Raw genomic sequence first — 19,314 nt, forward strand, 5'->3', positions numbered from 1 at the left:
TACTAGCAGCTTTGTCAGAACCATACAGAATATCCATATGCTGTACCACCATATTACCAGAAACCCCTCAGCTGGAATGTTCTCAGGGTGATGAGTAGTGAGCAAGAGCCCCACCATACACCTTTTCAAGTAGAATGGAAGAGTGAATCTCAAGGGAAAAGCAGTCATGCTTGCAATGTAGCAAGAGATTGTAGTCTGCATCCTCATTATATTGTATTTTGCCGCATATCTGCCTATCTTCTCTTCTTCCCTTTTGTAAAGGGCAACACCATCCTTGAAATACTCAGGATCTAAACCTTTCAGGATTATAATCTCAGTGTCACTTGATTCTTCACTCTTAACCCTTTTATAGAGCCAAATACCCAATCTCTCACCATTCCCCTTCTCTTTCCAAGTCTTCATACAGGCCTTCACAACCTCCTTTTCTAAAAATAAGTTTTTATTGATGTCTTGTGTTTTATGTCATCATAGTTATGTCCAAAGTCCTTTCCCTGTCCTTTCCCCTCCCTTTTCCCCTCTCAGATAACAGTTCATATAACAAATAGTGTCTCTTAAAGAGGAAAAAGAACAGCACAACTGATTGGTACATTAAAAAAATCTAAAGACATATGCAATGTGGATCTCCCAATTTCCAAGAAGTGATGGCTTGAGGTTTTCTTCCTATATTTTTAATACAAATCGTGCTTGATCTTTGCAATTTGATTACATTCTCTTGATTGTGTGTGTCTGTGTCTACTCTTTTCATTTACATTATTGAGTCATTCATGTGTATATTGTTTTCTTGGCTCTACTTATTTCATCCTGTGCCAGTTCACATAGATCTTTTCATGCTTCTCTATACTCATGATATGCACCATTTCTTACAGCACCATAACCTAATAACTTCTTTCTTGAATGATTCCAAAGGCTCTTGCCCTATCTTCCATCCATCCTCCTTCATTATCATTGAACACAGAGGTTGACAAATTTAGGCCCCTGGGTCTTCTATGATTTCTAGCTAATGATGTTTTGTTCACTTTAAAATAAAGTTTTATAACCATTAAAATTATATTTTAAAATGAAGTTTTAAAACTATCTTAACTCACTGCAGTACCGAAACAGGTGGATTTGGCCCTTGGACTATAGCTTACCTACCCTTGATCAAGAGCTTATTAAGCACCTACTGTGAGCCAAGCACTGTACTAACCACTAGGGATACACTGAAATGCAAGAACATTCTCTGTCCTCAAGGACCTCACAGTTTAAAGGGAGAAATAACATATAAACAATTAAGTACAAAACATTTATGTATTTATATGATGAATTAAAGGCAGTCTCAGAGGGAAGACACACGTATTAAGGCTACTTGAAGGAATTTTAGCTGAGATTCAAAAGAAGGTAAGAGACACAGGTTTGGGGGACAACTAGGGGAAAAAGGCATGGAGTTAGGAGTTGGAGTGTTAGGTTCAAAGAATGAGCAAAGAAGCCAGTGTCACCATATTGTAGAGTGTGCAAAAAGGAGTAAAGTGTAAGAAGAATGGAAAGGGATCAAGGGAAGTAGTTTTGGAAGGTTTTAAAAAGCAGGATTTCAAATATATACAGGCCATGGGGTGTAGAAATATGTCTTTTCCTACGAGAAAATAGAGGGGATGGGGATAAGAGAAAGTGGAGATGTGATAGAAGGGAGGGAAGACTGCAGGGAGGGATAATCAGAATGCATGCTGTCTTGGGATGGGTGGAGGAGAGAGATGGGGAGAAAATTTGGAACTCAATCTTGTGGAAGTGTCTGCTGAAAACTAAAAAGAAATAATTTTTTTTTAAAAAACAGGATTTTGTATTTGATCCTAGGAGTAATAGGTTGCCTCTGAATTTTATTGACATGGGTGGGATGGGGTGTCACATGGCAAGTCCTGGGTCTTAGGATGATCATTTTGACAGCTTAGTGTAGAATGAACTGGAGTAGGGAAAGGCTTCAGGCAGGAAGTCTAACCAACAGGTTTTTGCAAAGATCTAGGTATGAGGTGGTGAGGACCTGAATTAAGGTATTAGGAGTATCAGAATAGAGGAGGTACACCTGAGATACGTAGCAAAGGTAGAGGTAGGAGTTAGCAACAGATTGTATATGAGAGGAGAGAGAATGGAACCAAGGAAAACACCTAAGTTGTGAGGTGACAGAGTGACCCAGATGGCTGAGAAGATGGTGGTGCCCTTGACAATTATAGGGAAATTACAAAGAAGAGATGGTTCAGGAGAGTAAGATGAGTTCAACTTTAGACATGATGAGTTTAAGATGACTATGGGATACCCACTTTGAGATGTCCAGTAGGTAGAGATATGAGGCTTGGAAGTAAGAATAGGGGTTAGTAGATTTGAGAATCATCAGCATTGAAATGATAACTGAATCCATGGGAGTTGATGAAGTCACCAAGTGAAATGACAATGAACAGAGCTTTGGGGGGAATTCAAAATTAGTGAGTTTGACCTGGATAAAGATCCAACAAACAAAAAATGGAAATAGAGTAGATCTGAAGTAGGAGGAAAATTGGGAGAGAACAGTGTCACAAAAACACAGGAGAGAATATTAAGGGGAAGAGGGTGATCAACAGTGTCAAAAAACACTGTAGAGAGATCAAAAAGAATTAAGCTTGAGAAAGGGTCATTAGATATGATGATGAGATCATTGATAACTTTGGAGAGGGGAATTTCAGCTGAATGATGAGGTCAGAAGCCAGCCTTCAGAGAGTTAAGACAGTGACAGGAAAAGAAGTGGACTACCAACTGTACATTATCTGCTCAATAAAACAAGCCTCAAAAGGGAAGAAAGATAAGATACAATAGTTAGAACAGATAAATGAAATGAGAGGGTTTTGAGGTTTATGTGTTTTTTTGAGGACTTGGAGACTTAGGCGTATTTGTAGTTAATAGCGAGGAAATCAGTACACGCGGAGAGACTGAAGAGATTGTAAGAGTGGGGATGATATGGGGAAATAATTTGCTGGAGTATATGGGATGGAATGTCATCACTTGTGAATTCAGAGGGGTTAGCCTTTGACAAAAAGAAAGGTAATATGTGAGATAAGTAAAGGAGGAAATAGTGGCAGAAAACATCTGTGTGAAGTGAAATGAGAAAGAAGGGAGAAGAATTTTTCAAATTTTTCAGTAAAACATGAGGCAAGATTCTTAGCAAGGAGGAAGGGGCAGCCATGGGAGGTTTGAAGAGTGATAAAAAGTTTTAGAAAAGTCACTGAGGTGAGTGGGATAGAGAATCAATTAGGGAGTAGTTTGTGACTGTTTTTCCTGGGTCATTCAGCATCACCTGAATGGAGTGTGGGAGAAGTAATCCCAGGCTGAGGCTTGGCAGGGCAAGATTGGAGACAGGATAAGGTTGTAAGAACCTTGAAAGAGAGGACAGCATAGAGTGCAATGAGGTCACCAAGAGGTCCTTTTGACTTGAAAATATAATTCATATAAGATGAGGTCAAGTGATCAAAATCAAAAGCAGACAAACAATGTATTCACATTATATCTTTCCAAATAAAGACACCATTAGACAATATCAAATTTCACATGGTTGTACTACCTTGTTAGAGGTAATGTTCATGTCTTCCTTTGTTCTAATAATTAGTAAATAACAGAAATGTAGCAACCACTTTTTGTTGTGATTTTGTTCGATCGTTTTTTGTTTTTTTTTTTCCTCTTCTATTTGGTTTTGGTTGGTGATCAGTTTTGGTTGGTTTTGATTTGGGTTAGATTTATATTGTCTTTTCTTGTTTTTTGTTCATGCATTTTCATGGTTTTCAGTTTTAGTGAAAGTCAAATTTTGAAGAATTTTGAGAGAAAGAGAGAGAGAGAGAGAGAGATAGAGGTGGGGGGAGGGAGAGAGAAGGAGCGAGGGAGATTATTTATTAAATTATTTCCAAAATAATTATTCAAAATCTGGAATTCTGTAAACCTTTCAAGATTGGGGGGTGGGGCACAAAGTAAGACCTAATGGAGTCTGAATGCAGATCAAAGCATATTATTTTTCACTTTCTTTTGTATTTTTTTTCTTTTGGAAACAACATGACTATTATGAGAAAATGAATATGTGTTTTCATATCTAATATAGATAATTAGGTGTCCTGGAGCCAGCTCCAACTGATTATGTCTCTGTCTCTTTGTCTTTCTTTCTCTTCCTTTCTGCCTCTCTCCCTCTCTTTCTCCCTCCTTGTTTCTCCCTCCCTCCTACCTTCCCTCTTCCTCTCTTTCTCCCTCTCTCTCTTCTATCTATCTATATATATTTCTGTCTGTCTGTCTATCCATCTATCTACCTATCTGTCCGCCTAAAATTTAATACAATATTCCTGCTGTAAACTGACCAGGCCAAATATTAGCAAAAATCACATCCTGGTGACTATATGATTTCCCTTTTCTGTTCTGTCATCCATCTGCATGGCATCTCCTTCCCTAGTCCTTCCACTGAGCCATTCCCCTGATCTTTTAGTTCTTCTTTATCATACCACTGAATTCTTTTAGTAGTTTTGCTCATGTACAAAATGAAAGGATTGAACTAGGTATTATCTAAGGATCCATACAGCTCCAAGTCCCAGGATTCTAGATTTATTAATTCTTCAATACTTTAGTACAGTGGTTCTGAAATGTGACCTGAGGATGACTGGGGGCCCCTGATCTCCTTTTAGGGCACCTGCAAAGTCAAAATACTTTAAAAAAATACTAAAATGTTATTTTTCTATGAAAATACTCTCCTTTACAACTACATGTCTGAGTGAGACCAGATTTTCATCATACACTTCAAAAACAACACATCACAATTGACCCAGTGGAGAAGCAGATGGGAAAAATTAGTTGTCCTCAATTAAGACAGACATTAAAGAGATTCACAAAAACATTTTTTAAACTTCGCAAAAATATTGGAAAATATAATTGTCATAAAAATGTTATTTATACCACTAGGTAATGGGTTTATTAACATTATGTTATAAATTATTAAATATTTTTAAATATATATTTTCAAGGACTTGTTTGTACAAAAAATATTTACAGCAGAAAACTGGGAAAGAATTTTTGCAGCTGGTGTCTATGATAAAGGCCTAAAATATATAGAGAACTGAGTCAAATGTACAAGAATACAAGTCATTCCCCAATTGATAAATGGTCAAAGGATATGCACAGGCAGTTTTCAGAGGAAGAAATCAAAGTTATCTATAGTAACATGAAAAATGCTCTAAATCACTGTTGATTAAAGAGATTCAAATCAAAACAACTCTGAGATACCATGTCACACCTATCAGATTGGTTAACATGATAAAACAGAAGGATAATAAGTGTTGGAGAAGATGTGGGAGAGTTGGAACACTAATTCATTATTGGTGGAGTTGTGAGTTGATCCAACCATTCTGGAGAGCAATTTGGAACTATGCTCAAAGGGCTACAAAAATGTGCATACCCTTTGACCCAGAAACACTGCTTTTAGAACTCTATCCCCAAGAGATCATAAAAATGAGAAAGGGTCCCACGTGTGCAAAAAATATTTATAGAAACTATCTTTGTGGTGGCCGAACCTGGAAATCAAGGAAACGTCCATCAGTTGGGGAATGGCTGAATAAATTGTGGTATATGAATGTAATAGAATGCTATTGTACTATAAGAAATGATGAACAGGAAGCATTCAGAGAGGCCTGGAAAGACTTATATGAACTGATACCAAGTGAAAGGAGCAGAACCAGGAGAACTTTGTACACAGCAACAACCACAGTGTGAAAGGAATTTTTCTGCTAGACCTTAGTAAGTCATTGCACTGCAAGGACTTAACAAATTCCCAATGGTCTCTTAAGGCAAGATGCCTTCCACATTAAGAGAAAGAACTATGGAAATAGATCGCAGAATGAAACAGATCATTTTCTTGTGTATTATGTTTTGTTTTGTTTTATGATTTCTCCCATTCATTTTAATTCTTCTATGCAACATGACTAAGGTGAAAATGTATTTAATAGGAATGTATGTGTAGAACCTATATAAAATTTTATGCTGTCTCAAGGAGGGAGTAGGGAAGTAGGAAGGAAGAGGGGGAAGGAGGGGAAAAGATCTAAGATATATGAAAGTGATTGTAGAACACTGGAAACAAATCAAATGATAATAAAAAAGAAATGATTAGGATAACGACTTGAGAAAAACTTGGAAAGACTTACACAAACTGATGCAAAGTGAAGTGAGTAGAATCAGGGAGAACACTGTACATAGCAATAGCAGTATTGTATGTTAATCAATTGTGAATGACTTAGCTGTTCTCAACAGTGATTCAAGAAAATTCTGAAGGACTCATGATGAAAAATGCTATCCACCTCCAGAAAAAAACTAATGGTCTGAATACAAAATAAAGCATACTATTTTTCACTTTTTTCACTTTTTACATTTTTTTCCTTTTTGTCTGTCTTATAAAATGACTAACATGAAAACAATAAATAAATACTTGTTTTTATATCTAATATGGTAAATATGGATAATTGGGTATGCTGGAGCCGGCTCCAACTAAGTATGTCAAATTTTCAGTGCGGGCATTTGCATCTTGAAATTCGACAAACACTATAAATTAAGATTTGACTCATTGTTCTGTTGATTGTCTAGACTGAAGAAAGTGATGGAGAAAAATGTTAATAATACAGATTAAACTTAAAAGTCTTCCACGTATACTATTTTTTTAGTCAGTTATAAAACATTTACCAACAAACCCCTGTTAAACATTTACCAACACATAAACAAAGGCTATTTGGACTCCTTAGTCATTTTTTTAGTATAAAGGGGTCTGGAGGTCATAAAGTTTGAGAATCTTTCCTGCAGTAGTTTGAGAATCTATTACATGTAAGACATTCCATCCATGCTGTCCCATCTGTGAGACTCTTTCTTGTTCATGCCCTGACACAAATTCTCCAGCTGATAAATCATTCTGGAGGATTATCTCTAGCTTTTTAAATAACAAAACCACAGAATTATAATAATACCTTGTGTTTATTTAATGATTTAAAATAAACCAAACCCTTTGCTAACAAAATCTCTAGGAATGTGGCAGCACCAGCATAAGGCCGACAAAGAAGATGGCACACTGAGTTTGATGGCACACTAACAGAAGCATTCTCATTGGCCCTTCTCCTGGACTCTGGCTTTACTATGAGCACAAATATTTGTTAAAAGGCTCCAGTTAAAGAGCAATTTATCTGGGAAAGATTTATGTGGTTCAGGGGTCTATGAACTCAACATGAATCAACAATATAATGCGGGAACTTTCTGATATCAGAGATATCTGATAAGGAAAATAAATGCCTTGAGAAGTAGTGAGTTTCAAGCCACTAGTTTGGAGATTTTTAATCAGAATCTGATTTAATCAGAATCTCTTTTCCAGGAGACTGTAAGAGAAAGTCTCCTACTACAAAGGAGATTGGACTTGATAAATCCTGAGGTCTCTTCTAATTGTGATTCTCTGAATGCTTGTGGTTTAACCTTTGTGTATGCACTCATTTGTACCAGTGTATGTTTGGGGGAACTTTGTGGTGTAGTGGATAGAGCACTGGGCCTGGAGTCAGGAAGTCTCATCTTCCTGAGTTTAAATCTGGTCTCAGACACTTACCAGCTGAGTGATCCTGGACAAGTCACTACCCTGTTTGCCTCAGTTTCCTCATCTGTGAGATGAGCTGGAGAAGAAAATGGTAAACTATTTCAATGTATTTGCCAAGAAAATGAGGTCACAAATGACTGAAATGATCAAACACCATCAACACGTTTTGGGGAAGGCGATTGGGAGGAAAGAGTGATGGAATGAAAGGGTAGGAGCAATCAGTGTAAGTTACAGGTAGCATTTACATAGCACTTTAAGGTCTTTAAAATGATGTACAAACATCTCATTTTATATTCACAACAATCCTGGAAGGTCACTGTTAATATTATCTTTACTCTTCAAATGAGGAAACTGAGGCACAGAAAAGTTAAATGACTCTCCAAGGTCACACATCTAGTAAATATCTGAGTCTGAATATGAACTCAGGACTTTCTGACTCTAAAACCAATGGTATCTCTACTTTGCCACTTGGTTGCAGAGATTCTGTCATTATATGACTGTGATTTTTTGTGTACTTAACTGCATGTGAAACAGAGTTGTTTTTTGTAAGTGAATATAAGTATTGTTTTTGTTGTTGAGCTGTTTTTCTAGTTGTGTCCTACTCTTTATAACCTCATTTGGGGTTTTCTTGGCAAAGATGCTAGATATTTGCCACTTCAATCTTCACTTCATCTTACAGATAAGGAAACTGAGGAAAACAGGGTTAAATGATTTGCCCAAGGTCATGTAGCTAGTGAGTGTCTGAGCTCAGATTTGAACTCAGGATGATGAGTCTTCCTGACTCCAGGCAGGACACTCCATTGAGCTACCCAGCTGCCAAAGTATTATTAGATGTGTATTTAAGTGTAGATGAACCTTGTAGCATTATAATAGCCTCCTAATTGGTCTCCCAGCCTTGTCTGTCAAAATCTTCCTAATTCAGTCCTAATCATGTTAATTCCCTGCTCAATCTCATTATCTACATGATAAAAGAGCAAATTTGTAGCTTTGTATGCAGAAGACCATTGATTTTCCTCTGGTGTGAAGGACCTGCCAGTCATTCAGGTGAGTTGCCACTAGGGAGAGGCTTCTGAACCATTACTACAATCTAAACAGCCAGGCTGTCCCTGAAGTTTTGTAGTTGCCAAGCCCAGTGTCTTATACAGGACAATTCTCAAAGCTTAATTTACATAGAGAACATCTAAGCATTTCTATTCAATCTTAAAATCATAAGTAGAATTCTTTCTTCAATGCATAAAACATAACAATTCAATCTGTTCTCAAGTCTTATTTTCCCCTTTGTACATTTATCTTTCTCTCCACCCACAGAGCCGCCATCCTGGAACATACAGACCTTCGGTACATCAAGCCTGGACTATTGCAAGAGCCTGCTGGTGGATTTCCTTACCTCAAATGTCTCCCCACTCCAGTTCATCCTCCATTCAGATGTCAAAGTGATCTTTCTAAAATGAATGTTTAACCATGTCTCCCCCTCCTCCCTTCCCCCAGGAAACTCCAATTGCTTCCTATTCCCTCTAGGATCAAATACAGACTCCTCTGTTTACCTTTTAAAGTCCTTCACAATCTGCCCCCTTCCTATTCTTCCAGTGTTCCTCATTCCTCTCCTGGTACTCTACCAGTCATTGACACTGACCAGCTTGCTGATTTTCAGACACAATACTCTGTGTGTGGTCACCTGACTCCATGACTTTTCACTGGCTGTCCTCGAAGCCTGGAATGTTCTCCTTTCTCATTTCCTCCTCCTGCCTTCTTTCAGATCTCAGTTCAAATCCTGCCTTCTGGGAGTCCTCCCCTCTACTGTCTCCCTCATCCTCACTAGTATTCCTTTTTCTCTGAAATTGTCTCAAATTTACCCTGTATATATCTTATATGTACATAATTGTTTGTATAGTGTCTCCCTTACTAGAAGATGAGCTCTTTAAGTGAAGAGATAACTATTTTGCCTTTCTTTATATCTCCAGCAATTAGGACAGAGTCTGAGACAGAGTGAGCATTTAATGTTTGTTGACCAACTATAAAAATTTTTTATCTCTAATTACTGCATTTGAATCCATAACACAATTCTGAGTAATATCTAAGGAAATACAAATAGAACTTGGTAACTTTCTCTTTGAACTTAAAGTTTTCTCAATAACTTTTTGGTCTTCTCTGTTTTGTGGGATGTCTGTGTGTTTTAAATAAGTTTCATCATTGTTCAGTGATACTTGACTTCTGTGCTCCCATTTAGGGTTTTCTTGGCAAAGTTACTGGAGTGGTTTTCCGTTTCTTTCTCCAGTTCATTTGATATATGAAGAACTGAGGTAAACAGGATTATTTAGTGACTTGCCCAAGGTCACATAGCTAGTAAGTCTGAGACCAGATTTGAACTCAGGAAGATGAGTCTTCCTAATTTCAGGCCCAGAACTGTATACCACTGGGCTATCTAGCTGTCCTTTAAATAAGTTTGAATCGTTTCAACTCACTGTGAGCCTTTAGTGGCTTCAAAAACCCTTGATAATGTTTAATATAAAATTTTGATTATCTCTTTGCTTTCTCTGAAGCAAACTCAGAAAATACCATTTCCTATGTCAACAAAAGCCAGCCAAGGCTGACAACATTCCTTGGGAGATCTTTAACCTAAGATACTATCTTGAATAATGGGATGTAAAGAAAATACAGACATCTTAGGTCGTAATTTCTATTTGAACTTTGTTTACCCTTTGCTATGTCAGCTATTTCGAATATCTGTTTAGGACAGGACACCTGCCACTCACTAGTGGTGGGATTTCCTTTCTGTCATATGTCATCAAGACATATGTTTACCCAGCCTGGAATCACAAGGTTCAGCTGACACTGCTCTATTAATTGTCTTGTCTTACTGAATTTATGATTTGCTCAACTAAGAGAGTTCCTTTCTCACGGCAAAATGTATATAAGCCAGAAGATTTCTGTACTAGATAGCCAGAACATTTTTCTGGCTCCATAATGCATTATGTTACCATTTTCTTTAATAGGGAATTGATCAATTAATTAATTACATCATAAAATGTATGCATTAGCCTGTTGCCTTTTCTTTAACCAAATTTTCAGGTCAACACCCTTCACATATTCTTGGGTATAGATCTGACTGTATCTTTTTCTCTAGTTCTTTGGAGCATCATACTAATTTGGCAACAACAGCTATTGAAGTTTACTTTTCTTCTGGAGCATTGATCTTCTCTATACAGCAAGAAAAACCTCAATTCTTAGGATAGACTACACTCTCCCAAGTGTCCATCTCTCTCTCTCTCTCTGTCTCTCTCTCTCTCTGTCTCTGTCTCTCTCTCTCTCTCTCTCTCTCTCTCTCTCTCTCTCTGTCTCTCTCTTTCTTTCTCTCTCTCTTTCTCCCTCCCTCCCTTTCTTTCCCCAGCTCTAATATACCCAACAACAAATTCAAAACTTATTTAGCAATTGACAATGCCAGCACCCAGAGAAACAGAAAGCTTAGATAAGACAAGCACTCTGCTCTTACAGAGCTTATAGTCACATAGGTCACTAGTAGATATACATATAATATATAAGACAAATACATGCAATGTGCAATGTCAGGAACCTTCAGGAAAGCCCCCAACATATTTGGTAGAGGATTTACTAGAAGACAAGAGAAAAAAAGATGAAAAATCCTGAATCCCTTGGGTTGATACCACATAGCTAAAAGACTCACACCAATGGGACACTGATCCATTCAGATATCAAGGAAACATCCACATATAATAACAATACATTAAAATATCCATCTCTGACCTGTCAAGGCAGAGAAAAAGACCATTTTTGTCATCCATATGTCTACATATTCAAAGTAGAAATGATCAGGAGGGAATTGATTTTTCTAATCAGAAAAGAGTTTCCCTGAGGTTTCATCAGCTTGGCTAAGTGGAATTTACCTGGGATTTAAAATAAAAATCCTTAAAATGTTCTTCTAAACCAAAACTCTGGCAGCTTCCAACTCACTTAGAAATCTACTTCTTACTTTTTAAAAGCAAAAATTCTTAACCTTTTTTTGGGTCATTGAACTCTTGGAAGCCTGATGACGCCGATAGACACCTTCTCAGAATAATATTTTTGAATAAATAAAATACCTAGGATTACACAAGAAACCAGTTATATTGAAATGCAATTATTAAAATATGAAAATATTACAAAAACAAGTTCACAAACACAAGGATAAGAATGCCTGTTAAAAAGAAATTCTACTCCCTTCCCAAAGCAGAATTTTGAACCAGATTTATTTAGACAGAATATAAGTTTTGAAAGAAGAAATATCAACCACACTGGAGGTTTGAATTCTAAAACCTTGGTTAGAATACAGGCTCTGTAGTTCACCACTTGCAAGATCTTGGGAAAATCACTTCACTTTTCTGGGACCTCCCCATCTGGAAGAAGAGAGGACTGAGTTTCCATTTATATTGTCCTAAAAGTGGAAGACCTCTTTTGAGGTACAGTAGAAGATCTCTAGTTTTTAGTTGTTGGATCCTGGGATCCAGTGATTGAGAGATGTAAGGGATTTTGTTTGTTCTTTGTTCATATGACATGAGGATTTTCCTTGCAGCTACTTACCCTTCCCTCTCAGTGACCTCCTTTCCCCAACCATCTGAAACTCTGAATAACTTTGTCCCTGATTTGCTTCATCCTAACGGCATAGACAATGGGGTTGAGCATGGGTGGTACCACTACATACAGATTGGCCAGAAGGATGTGAATGTGGCGGGGGATGGTACCCCGGCCAAAGCGATGGGTGAGGAAGGAGAAAAAGGCAGGTGTATAAAACATGAGTATCACACAGACATGGGCACCACAGGTGCCCAGAGCCTTATGACGTGCACCTTGGGATGGCAGGCGAAAGACAGCACGGAGGATGAGAATGTAGGAGACAACAATGAGAATTGCATCAATGCCCAATGTTGAAAGGGCTGCACAAAGACCATAGATGATGTTGACACGGATGTCCCCACATGCCAGCCTAGCCACACCCATGTGTTCACAATATGAGTGGGGTACTGCACGATTACCACAGTAGGGCAACCGGTGGAGAAGAAAGACAAGGGTTGCAACAGTGGAGAAAGCTCGAGCAAAACCAGCCAGTCCCATCTTGCCAAGGACTTTGTAGGTGAGGATAGATGCATAACGCAGAGGGTTACAGATGGCCACGTAACGATCAAATGCCATAGAAAGCAACGTGGCTGACTCCAGGGCTGAGACAAAATGAATGAAAAAGACCTGGGTGAGACAGGCAGGGAAAGGGATATCATGAGCTTGGAACCAGAAGATGGCCAGGGCCTTGGGCACAGTGGTGGTAGAGAGGATGAGATCTGTGATGGCAAGAAGAGAGAGGAGGATGTACATAGGTTTGTGGAGGCTCCGCTCTGAGATGATGACCCAAAGAAGGAAGATATTGCCACCCATGGCTGTGGTATACATCACAATAAAGGGAAATGAAAGCCAGAGGTGATTAGCTTCAAGACCTGGGATTCCCAGTAGAATGAAGGAGGTTGGGTGAAATTTGGTGTGGTTAGCTGGCAACATGGTAGGAATCAGGTCCTACTCTGCAACTTTTGGATTTTGCTTTGGTTACCACCTGTAGAGGAGGAATTCAATTACATTCAATTAAACATGTAATTACCAAGCTCCTGCTTTATGTATAAGGCATTGTGCTAAGTAGTGGTGAAAATAAAAATAAAATATATCCTCTAGGAGCTTACTTCAATTGAAAATGATTGAGAGATATTGCATCATGTATATAGATAAGATGGTAGCTATGTAGGGCAGTAGATAGAGCACTGGGCTTGGAATTCTGAAGACTCATCTTCATGAATTCAAATCTAGCCTCAGACACTTACTAGCTGTGTGACCCTGCACAAGTCATTTAATTCTGTTTGTCTCAATTTCTTGACTATCAAAGAAATGGGAGAAGAAATGGCAAACCACTCCAGGACCTTTGCCAAGAAAACTCCAAAACTGGGTCACAAGACTGAAATGACTGAAAGTCAATAAGCAGATAAAAATGTATAAATGACAAAGTAGTGCAAAGTACTTTTGTTTTTAAGAGTAGGGAGGTAAAAGGGAACACTGACAGCTGTGGAGATTGGGACAAACTTCCTATAGGAGATAGCACTTAATCTCTACTTTGAAAAGGTCTAGGAATTTCCTGAGCCAGAGGTAAAAGAAAGATACAAGCCAAGAGGTTTGATAAGAGAACTAGGGAACATGCCATATGACCAAAACGCTGAAAGGACCTGGGAGATTTGTTTTGGAGAAAAAAATGCTATCTTCTAGTATTTAAGGGCCTGACATGGAAAAGGCATTAGACTTGGTTTACTTTGGCTCTAAGTTTCTTCACTTCTCAGGCCTCAATTTGCTCATCTGTAAAATAGTCAAGTCAGGTTAGATCAGAAGTTTTCAAAATGTAGAGTCTGTGTCCCAAATGCTTTCATGGGATTCTCAAGGTCAAAACTATATTTGCATAATAATACTAAAAGGTTATTTACTTATTGAAATGTTCTTCCATTTTCCAACTACATTTCTGTGTGAAGCTGGATTTCCTCTATGTACTTTAACCAAAGCAACATTTTGTAGCAGATTGAATCCTGAAGCAAGTATGTTAATTCAGTTGCCTTCTACTAAGCCAATATTAAAGAGATTTGAAAAAGTAGGTAAGACAATGGCACTCATTATTTTTTTTTTGTTGTGGAAATATAGCTATTTTTATTTTAGAAATGTCCTCCACGTTAACAAGTAATGTTTTTATTGTTTTAAAGTGGATTAATAAATACTTAACATGAGGAAAATGGAAATTCAATGAAATAGAAGACTTTCAAGCATTCTTGATGAAAAGACCAGAGCTGAGTAGAAAATTTGACTTTCAAATACAAAACTCAAGAGAAGTATAAAAAGGTAAACAGGAAAGAGAAATCATAAAGCACTTAATAAGGTAAAACTGTTTATATTCCTACATGGGAAGATTTGTAATTCATAAGACCTTTCCCATTATTAGGGTGTGTGTGTATATTCGTCCTTTGTTGCCAAAGAAGACTATGCCATTGGAGAAATAATGACATGACTTGCATTTAACTTTGTTGCGAGTGAGGGAGGGCTGTGCAGGTCACCAGCCTCAATTCTCCTCCAGAGCCATCTGAATCCAGTGACCTGATATTCATCAGGATGACTGGAGATGACCCAGGATGAGGCAATTGGGGTTAAGTGACTTGCCCAAGGTCACACAGCTAGTGAGTGTCAAGTGTCTGAGGTGAGATTTGAACTCAGGTTCTCATGACTTCTGTACTGGTGCTCTCTCCACTACAGCACCTAACTGCCTGCCATTTTTAGGTAGTTAGAATAAGTATATATAGATAGAGGGTATAGGTTTGAGTTTATATGAAGGGATCATATATAAAAAATAAAATTAAGGGAAGAAAAAGAAAGGAAATGTAGAATGGGATAAATTATCTCACATAAAAGAATTAACAAAAAAAAGCTTTTATAGTGGAGAGGAAGAGGGAAGAGTAATTTAATCTTTCATCAGAATTGGCTCAAAGAGGGGATAATATACACATGCAAATGCATATAGAAATCTATGTCAACTTACAGGAAAGTAGGAGGGAAAGAGGAGATAAGAGAAGGAGGAGAAGGAGGGAGTAATAGAAAGGAGGGCAGACTGGGGAAAGGGATAGTCAAATGAAAAACAGTTTTAAGGAGCGACAGTGTGAAAGGAGAGAGAGAATAGAAGAAATGGAGGGGAGAGGATGGAGGGAGGGAAATACAGTTAGCAATAGTCACTGTGAAAAAAATTTTGAAGTAAGTTTCTCTGATAAAGATCTCATTTCTCAAACATATGGAGAACTGAGTCAAATTCATAAAAATAAGATAGGAGCTATTCCTCAATTGATAAATGATCAAAACATATAATCAGTTTTCAGATGAAGTAATCAAAGCTAATTATAGGCATATGAAAACAATGCTCTAATTCACTATTGATTGAAGAAAGGCAAATTAAAACAATTCTGAGGTACTACCTCATACCTATTAGATTGGCTAATAGGACAAAAAAGGTAAATGACATGCTTGAAGGGATGAGGGAAACATGAGACATTAATGATGTTGGTAGAGCTGTGAACTAATTCAACCATTCTGTAAAGCAATTTTTAACTATGAACATAGGGGCTATAAAGCTATGCATACCCTTTGACCTAGCAGTACCAAAACTAGATCTAGATCCCAAAAGAGATAAAAAACAAACACAAACAAAAAAGAGCCTACATATACAAAAATATTTATAGTAAATCTTTTCTGGGGACAAGAAATTAGAAATTGAGGGGATGCCCATCAACTGAAGAATGGTTGAACAAATTGTGGTATGTGATTATGATGGCATACTATTGTACTAAAAGAAATGATGAGCAGAATGCTCTCAGAAAAACCTGAACTTACATGAGCTCATATAAAGTGATTTGTACTGTGTACAAGGTAACAGCAATACAACAATACAAGACAATTCTGAAGGACATATGATGAAAAATAACATCCATTCCCAGAAAAAGAACTGATGGTGTCTGAATACAGATTGAAGCATACTTTTCACTTTACTTTTTTTAGATTTTTGTCCGTTTTCTTTCGCAACATGACAGTTACAAATACTTTTATCATGACATGTCTAACCTATATAAAATTATTTACCTTCTCAATGGGAGCTGGAAGGAGGGAGGAAGGGAGAGAAATTGGGACTCAGAGTATTTAAAATGAATGTTAAAATTGTTTTTATATGTAACTGAGGAAAAATATAATATTAAATTTTAAAAAAAGAAAATGAAGGACAAAGAAATTTTCAAATTTGAGTTTTAATTTCTATTACAATAAATATTGATAGATATAATCAAAAGCTCTTTGGAATCCTCAGTAATTTTTTAAGGATGTAAAAGAGTCCTAAGACCAGTAATGTTGAGAACCACTGGGCTACACTTCTTCTAAAGCCCCTTCCTGCTCTTAATACCATGGTCTTATGAACTACATTGAAGCTACATTGGGTAGAAGTTTCATAAAGGCATATTTAGGTTCATGATAAGAACATACTTCCTAGCAATTAAAATCCCAACGGGAAATGAACCTTGGACAGTGGTGAGTACTTTGTCAAGGGAGTTCTTTGGGTTGGTGTTTGATGGCCATTTATCAAGGATGTTTGAGAGGAGATTCCCGTTCAGGTATTGATTGAATTATTAGACAGTCCACCTTTTTTCAGTTTGAAAATGAAGTTAGTTGGTATATATGGCAGAAAACAAAAAAGAATTATAGCCCCCTCATTATCTACCTAGACTGCTTTATTCAAGATAAGAGAAAAAACAGGGGTTATTTACTCTCTGAATCTTTACACTGTAAACTTTGTCGTCTACACAAGGGTCTTCCCCTTCCTCCTTATAACTGCTGCTCCCACCCTCATCTCAGCATTTTCTCCTATTTTCTCTTACTCTATTTTAATTAAAATGTGATATACAATTTAGAACAGAAGTTCATATCCTGGCATCTGTGAACTTGGTTTTAAATACAGGGTTTTTTTGATAACTGTTTCAATATAATAGTTTTCCTTTGTAATGCTGTATGTTTTATTTCATGAATTTAAAAATAATATTTTAAGAAGGGTTTTCCACAGACTTCATCAAACTGCTGAAAGGGACTATGACATTTAAAAAAGTTATTAAACTGTGATTTAGAGTAAACAAATATAAAACCAACACAAACAGGTAGGCACTATGTAGCACGGATCCTACCAGCTATCAAATACTCTCCCAAACTACTCAATCTACTCTGTTTCTTTTCAGAACTGATTATGGACAAACTAAGCTATCCTTTATAATAGAGGTTGATGTGGCTAGGTACCAAACCACAGGGAGCTGAGATTAATGACTTCAGACTACTCAGGTCTCCTCACAAATTACCCAATCCACAAGCCAATTAATAACCTGGATTGTCCTATTGCTGATTTGTATTTTCCATACTACTGATCAGTTAAAAGTATCTGCACACATCTTGGTACTAGTGTTATTGGACGCAACTACTATTCTTTATCTTTTTCTCATTGCTGAGTTAAGGATAAATTTGACTACTTTCAGAAGTCTCTGGTATAATGATGGCTAGTGTTTATTGCCTAGTCAGAATGAATCTTCAAGTTATAATTATTAAATCTATTAGTAAGCTTACTTCCTTGCAATGTGTCATCATTTTGACCCATTGAGTTGTATCTGTTTAATTTATCCATGGGTCTTCCCTCACTTCTTTTCACAAACTATTACCCATATTCCTCCTAACCTTTTAGAGAAAAAGAGAAAGAGAAAAAGTTTAAAGTCACTTAAGACACTTGCAAATGGTACCTTTCTTTATAGTGTTAGAAATAGCCCTCTCTAACATCCTCCTCTGGTGCCTCACTGTGGCATGGAAGCAACTTGGAGCTCTTGAGAGATGTTTAATCAAGCTGTTCAATCTTGATTAAAGCTGTGCTTCAAGCACAGGCCTGGGGCAGGACTGTGTATCTAGTACCCAAGAGCAAGCTTAACTAAATTGGGAAAAGCTCTACCACATGGTTGGCCACGATCACCAGAGAGCTATTCATGATGTACTTCTTTGTTGGGGTCAGAGCAGTTCATGACCCATCTCACTAAGCAGCGGGGGAAGGGGGTGCCACCTGCCTCAGAGGACAGGCCCACACTAACAAAATCACTGACCCGTTCAAGTGTAAGAACTGTAGAATAGTAGAACTGGGAGGAACTTTATCGATTAACCAGTCCAAGGAATCCCATCTGTAACATGTCTGAGAAGTGGTCATCCAGCCTCCACTAGAATACCCACAGGGATAGGGAACCCACTGCTTCAGGAGACATCTCTAACCAAGCCTCCTGAAACAGGCTGTGAGGCTCTAGGGACAATGTACTGGTGGCCCGTTCTTTTTAGTCCTCTCCTCTGAGTGTGAACTAAGAGCCCAGGACTTCCCTTATAAAAGGAGACAGTGAGAGAGAGAGCCAACATATCAGGTCTCCTGAACCCATTCCCCCTCCACTGTTAACTATCATTCCTCCGTTCTGGTAGAGTAAGGGCAAAGAATTTTCCTAGAGGGAATATGTTTGCTGGAAGATGGGGAAAAGACTTGATCTGTTTTTTTCTCCAAATATTTATGTCAGAAAGCCTTCAATCTATTATCTCATCTCTTAGTGTAGGGAAACATCAAACACAGCTATACCTGGAAAAAAATCTCTTCTCTTCTTAGCTGCTGCTAAGCCTGGGGTATTCTTTGCCACTAGGTCCCTGGGCCTCATAGCCCTCCCTCCCTGGAAATTTGTCTAGAGGTCTAATCTAAAGGTCTTGAGCTCTGTCAGTTCTTTCCCTAAGTGTATTGAAATAGCATAGGTTCTGGAGTTCTGAGTCTGGAATAATGATATGGATTGATGGAAATCATAGCATGGACACAATGGAGGCCTTCATTTTCAAAAAATGATCCATAAAAGTTATGAACTTACCTGATCTTGTCCTTGATGTAAAGTTAGAGCTGACATGGAGACCCAGAGACTCAGACGCAGACAAACTAATGCATGTATAAACATGAGCACACACAGGTGCATGAATAGAGACATCCCTGGGAAAAGACTATTTATCTTGTTCTTTCCCAGGGGGACTGAGTTGTGAGGTAGAAAGTGGGTTCTTAGTATTATTCAGGTCAAATTGGTCTCAAC

The 19,314-nt window shown here is 37.7% G+C and overlaps 1 protein-coding gene across 1 annotated transcript; it reads right to left on the reverse strand.

Annotated features, from left to right (window-relative positions):
* Positions 1–8,251: 8,251 nt before the first annotated feature.
* Positions 8,252–13,129, reverse strand: LOC140507573 (olfactory receptor 52Z1P-like). Its single transcript, XM_072615606.1, has 2 exons — positions 12,198–13,129; positions 8,252–8,309 (listed from the first exon to the last, which is right to left on the reverse strand). The coding sequence occupies exons 1-2, from the start codon at positions 13,127–13,129 to the stop codon at positions 8,252–8,254; spliced, it is 990 nt and encodes a 329-aa protein (XP_072471707.1).
* Positions 13,130–19,314: the final 6,185 nt, after the last annotated feature.

The sequence above is a fragment of the Notamacropus eugenii genome, chromosome 5 (genome assembly GCF_028372415.1).
Source record: "Notamacropus eugenii isolate mMacEug1 chromosome 5, mMacEug1.pri_v2, whole genome shotgun sequence".
In the NCBI taxonomy this organism is placed as follows: Eukaryota; Metazoa; Chordata; class Mammalia; order Diprotodontia; family Macropodidae; genus Notamacropus; species Notamacropus eugenii.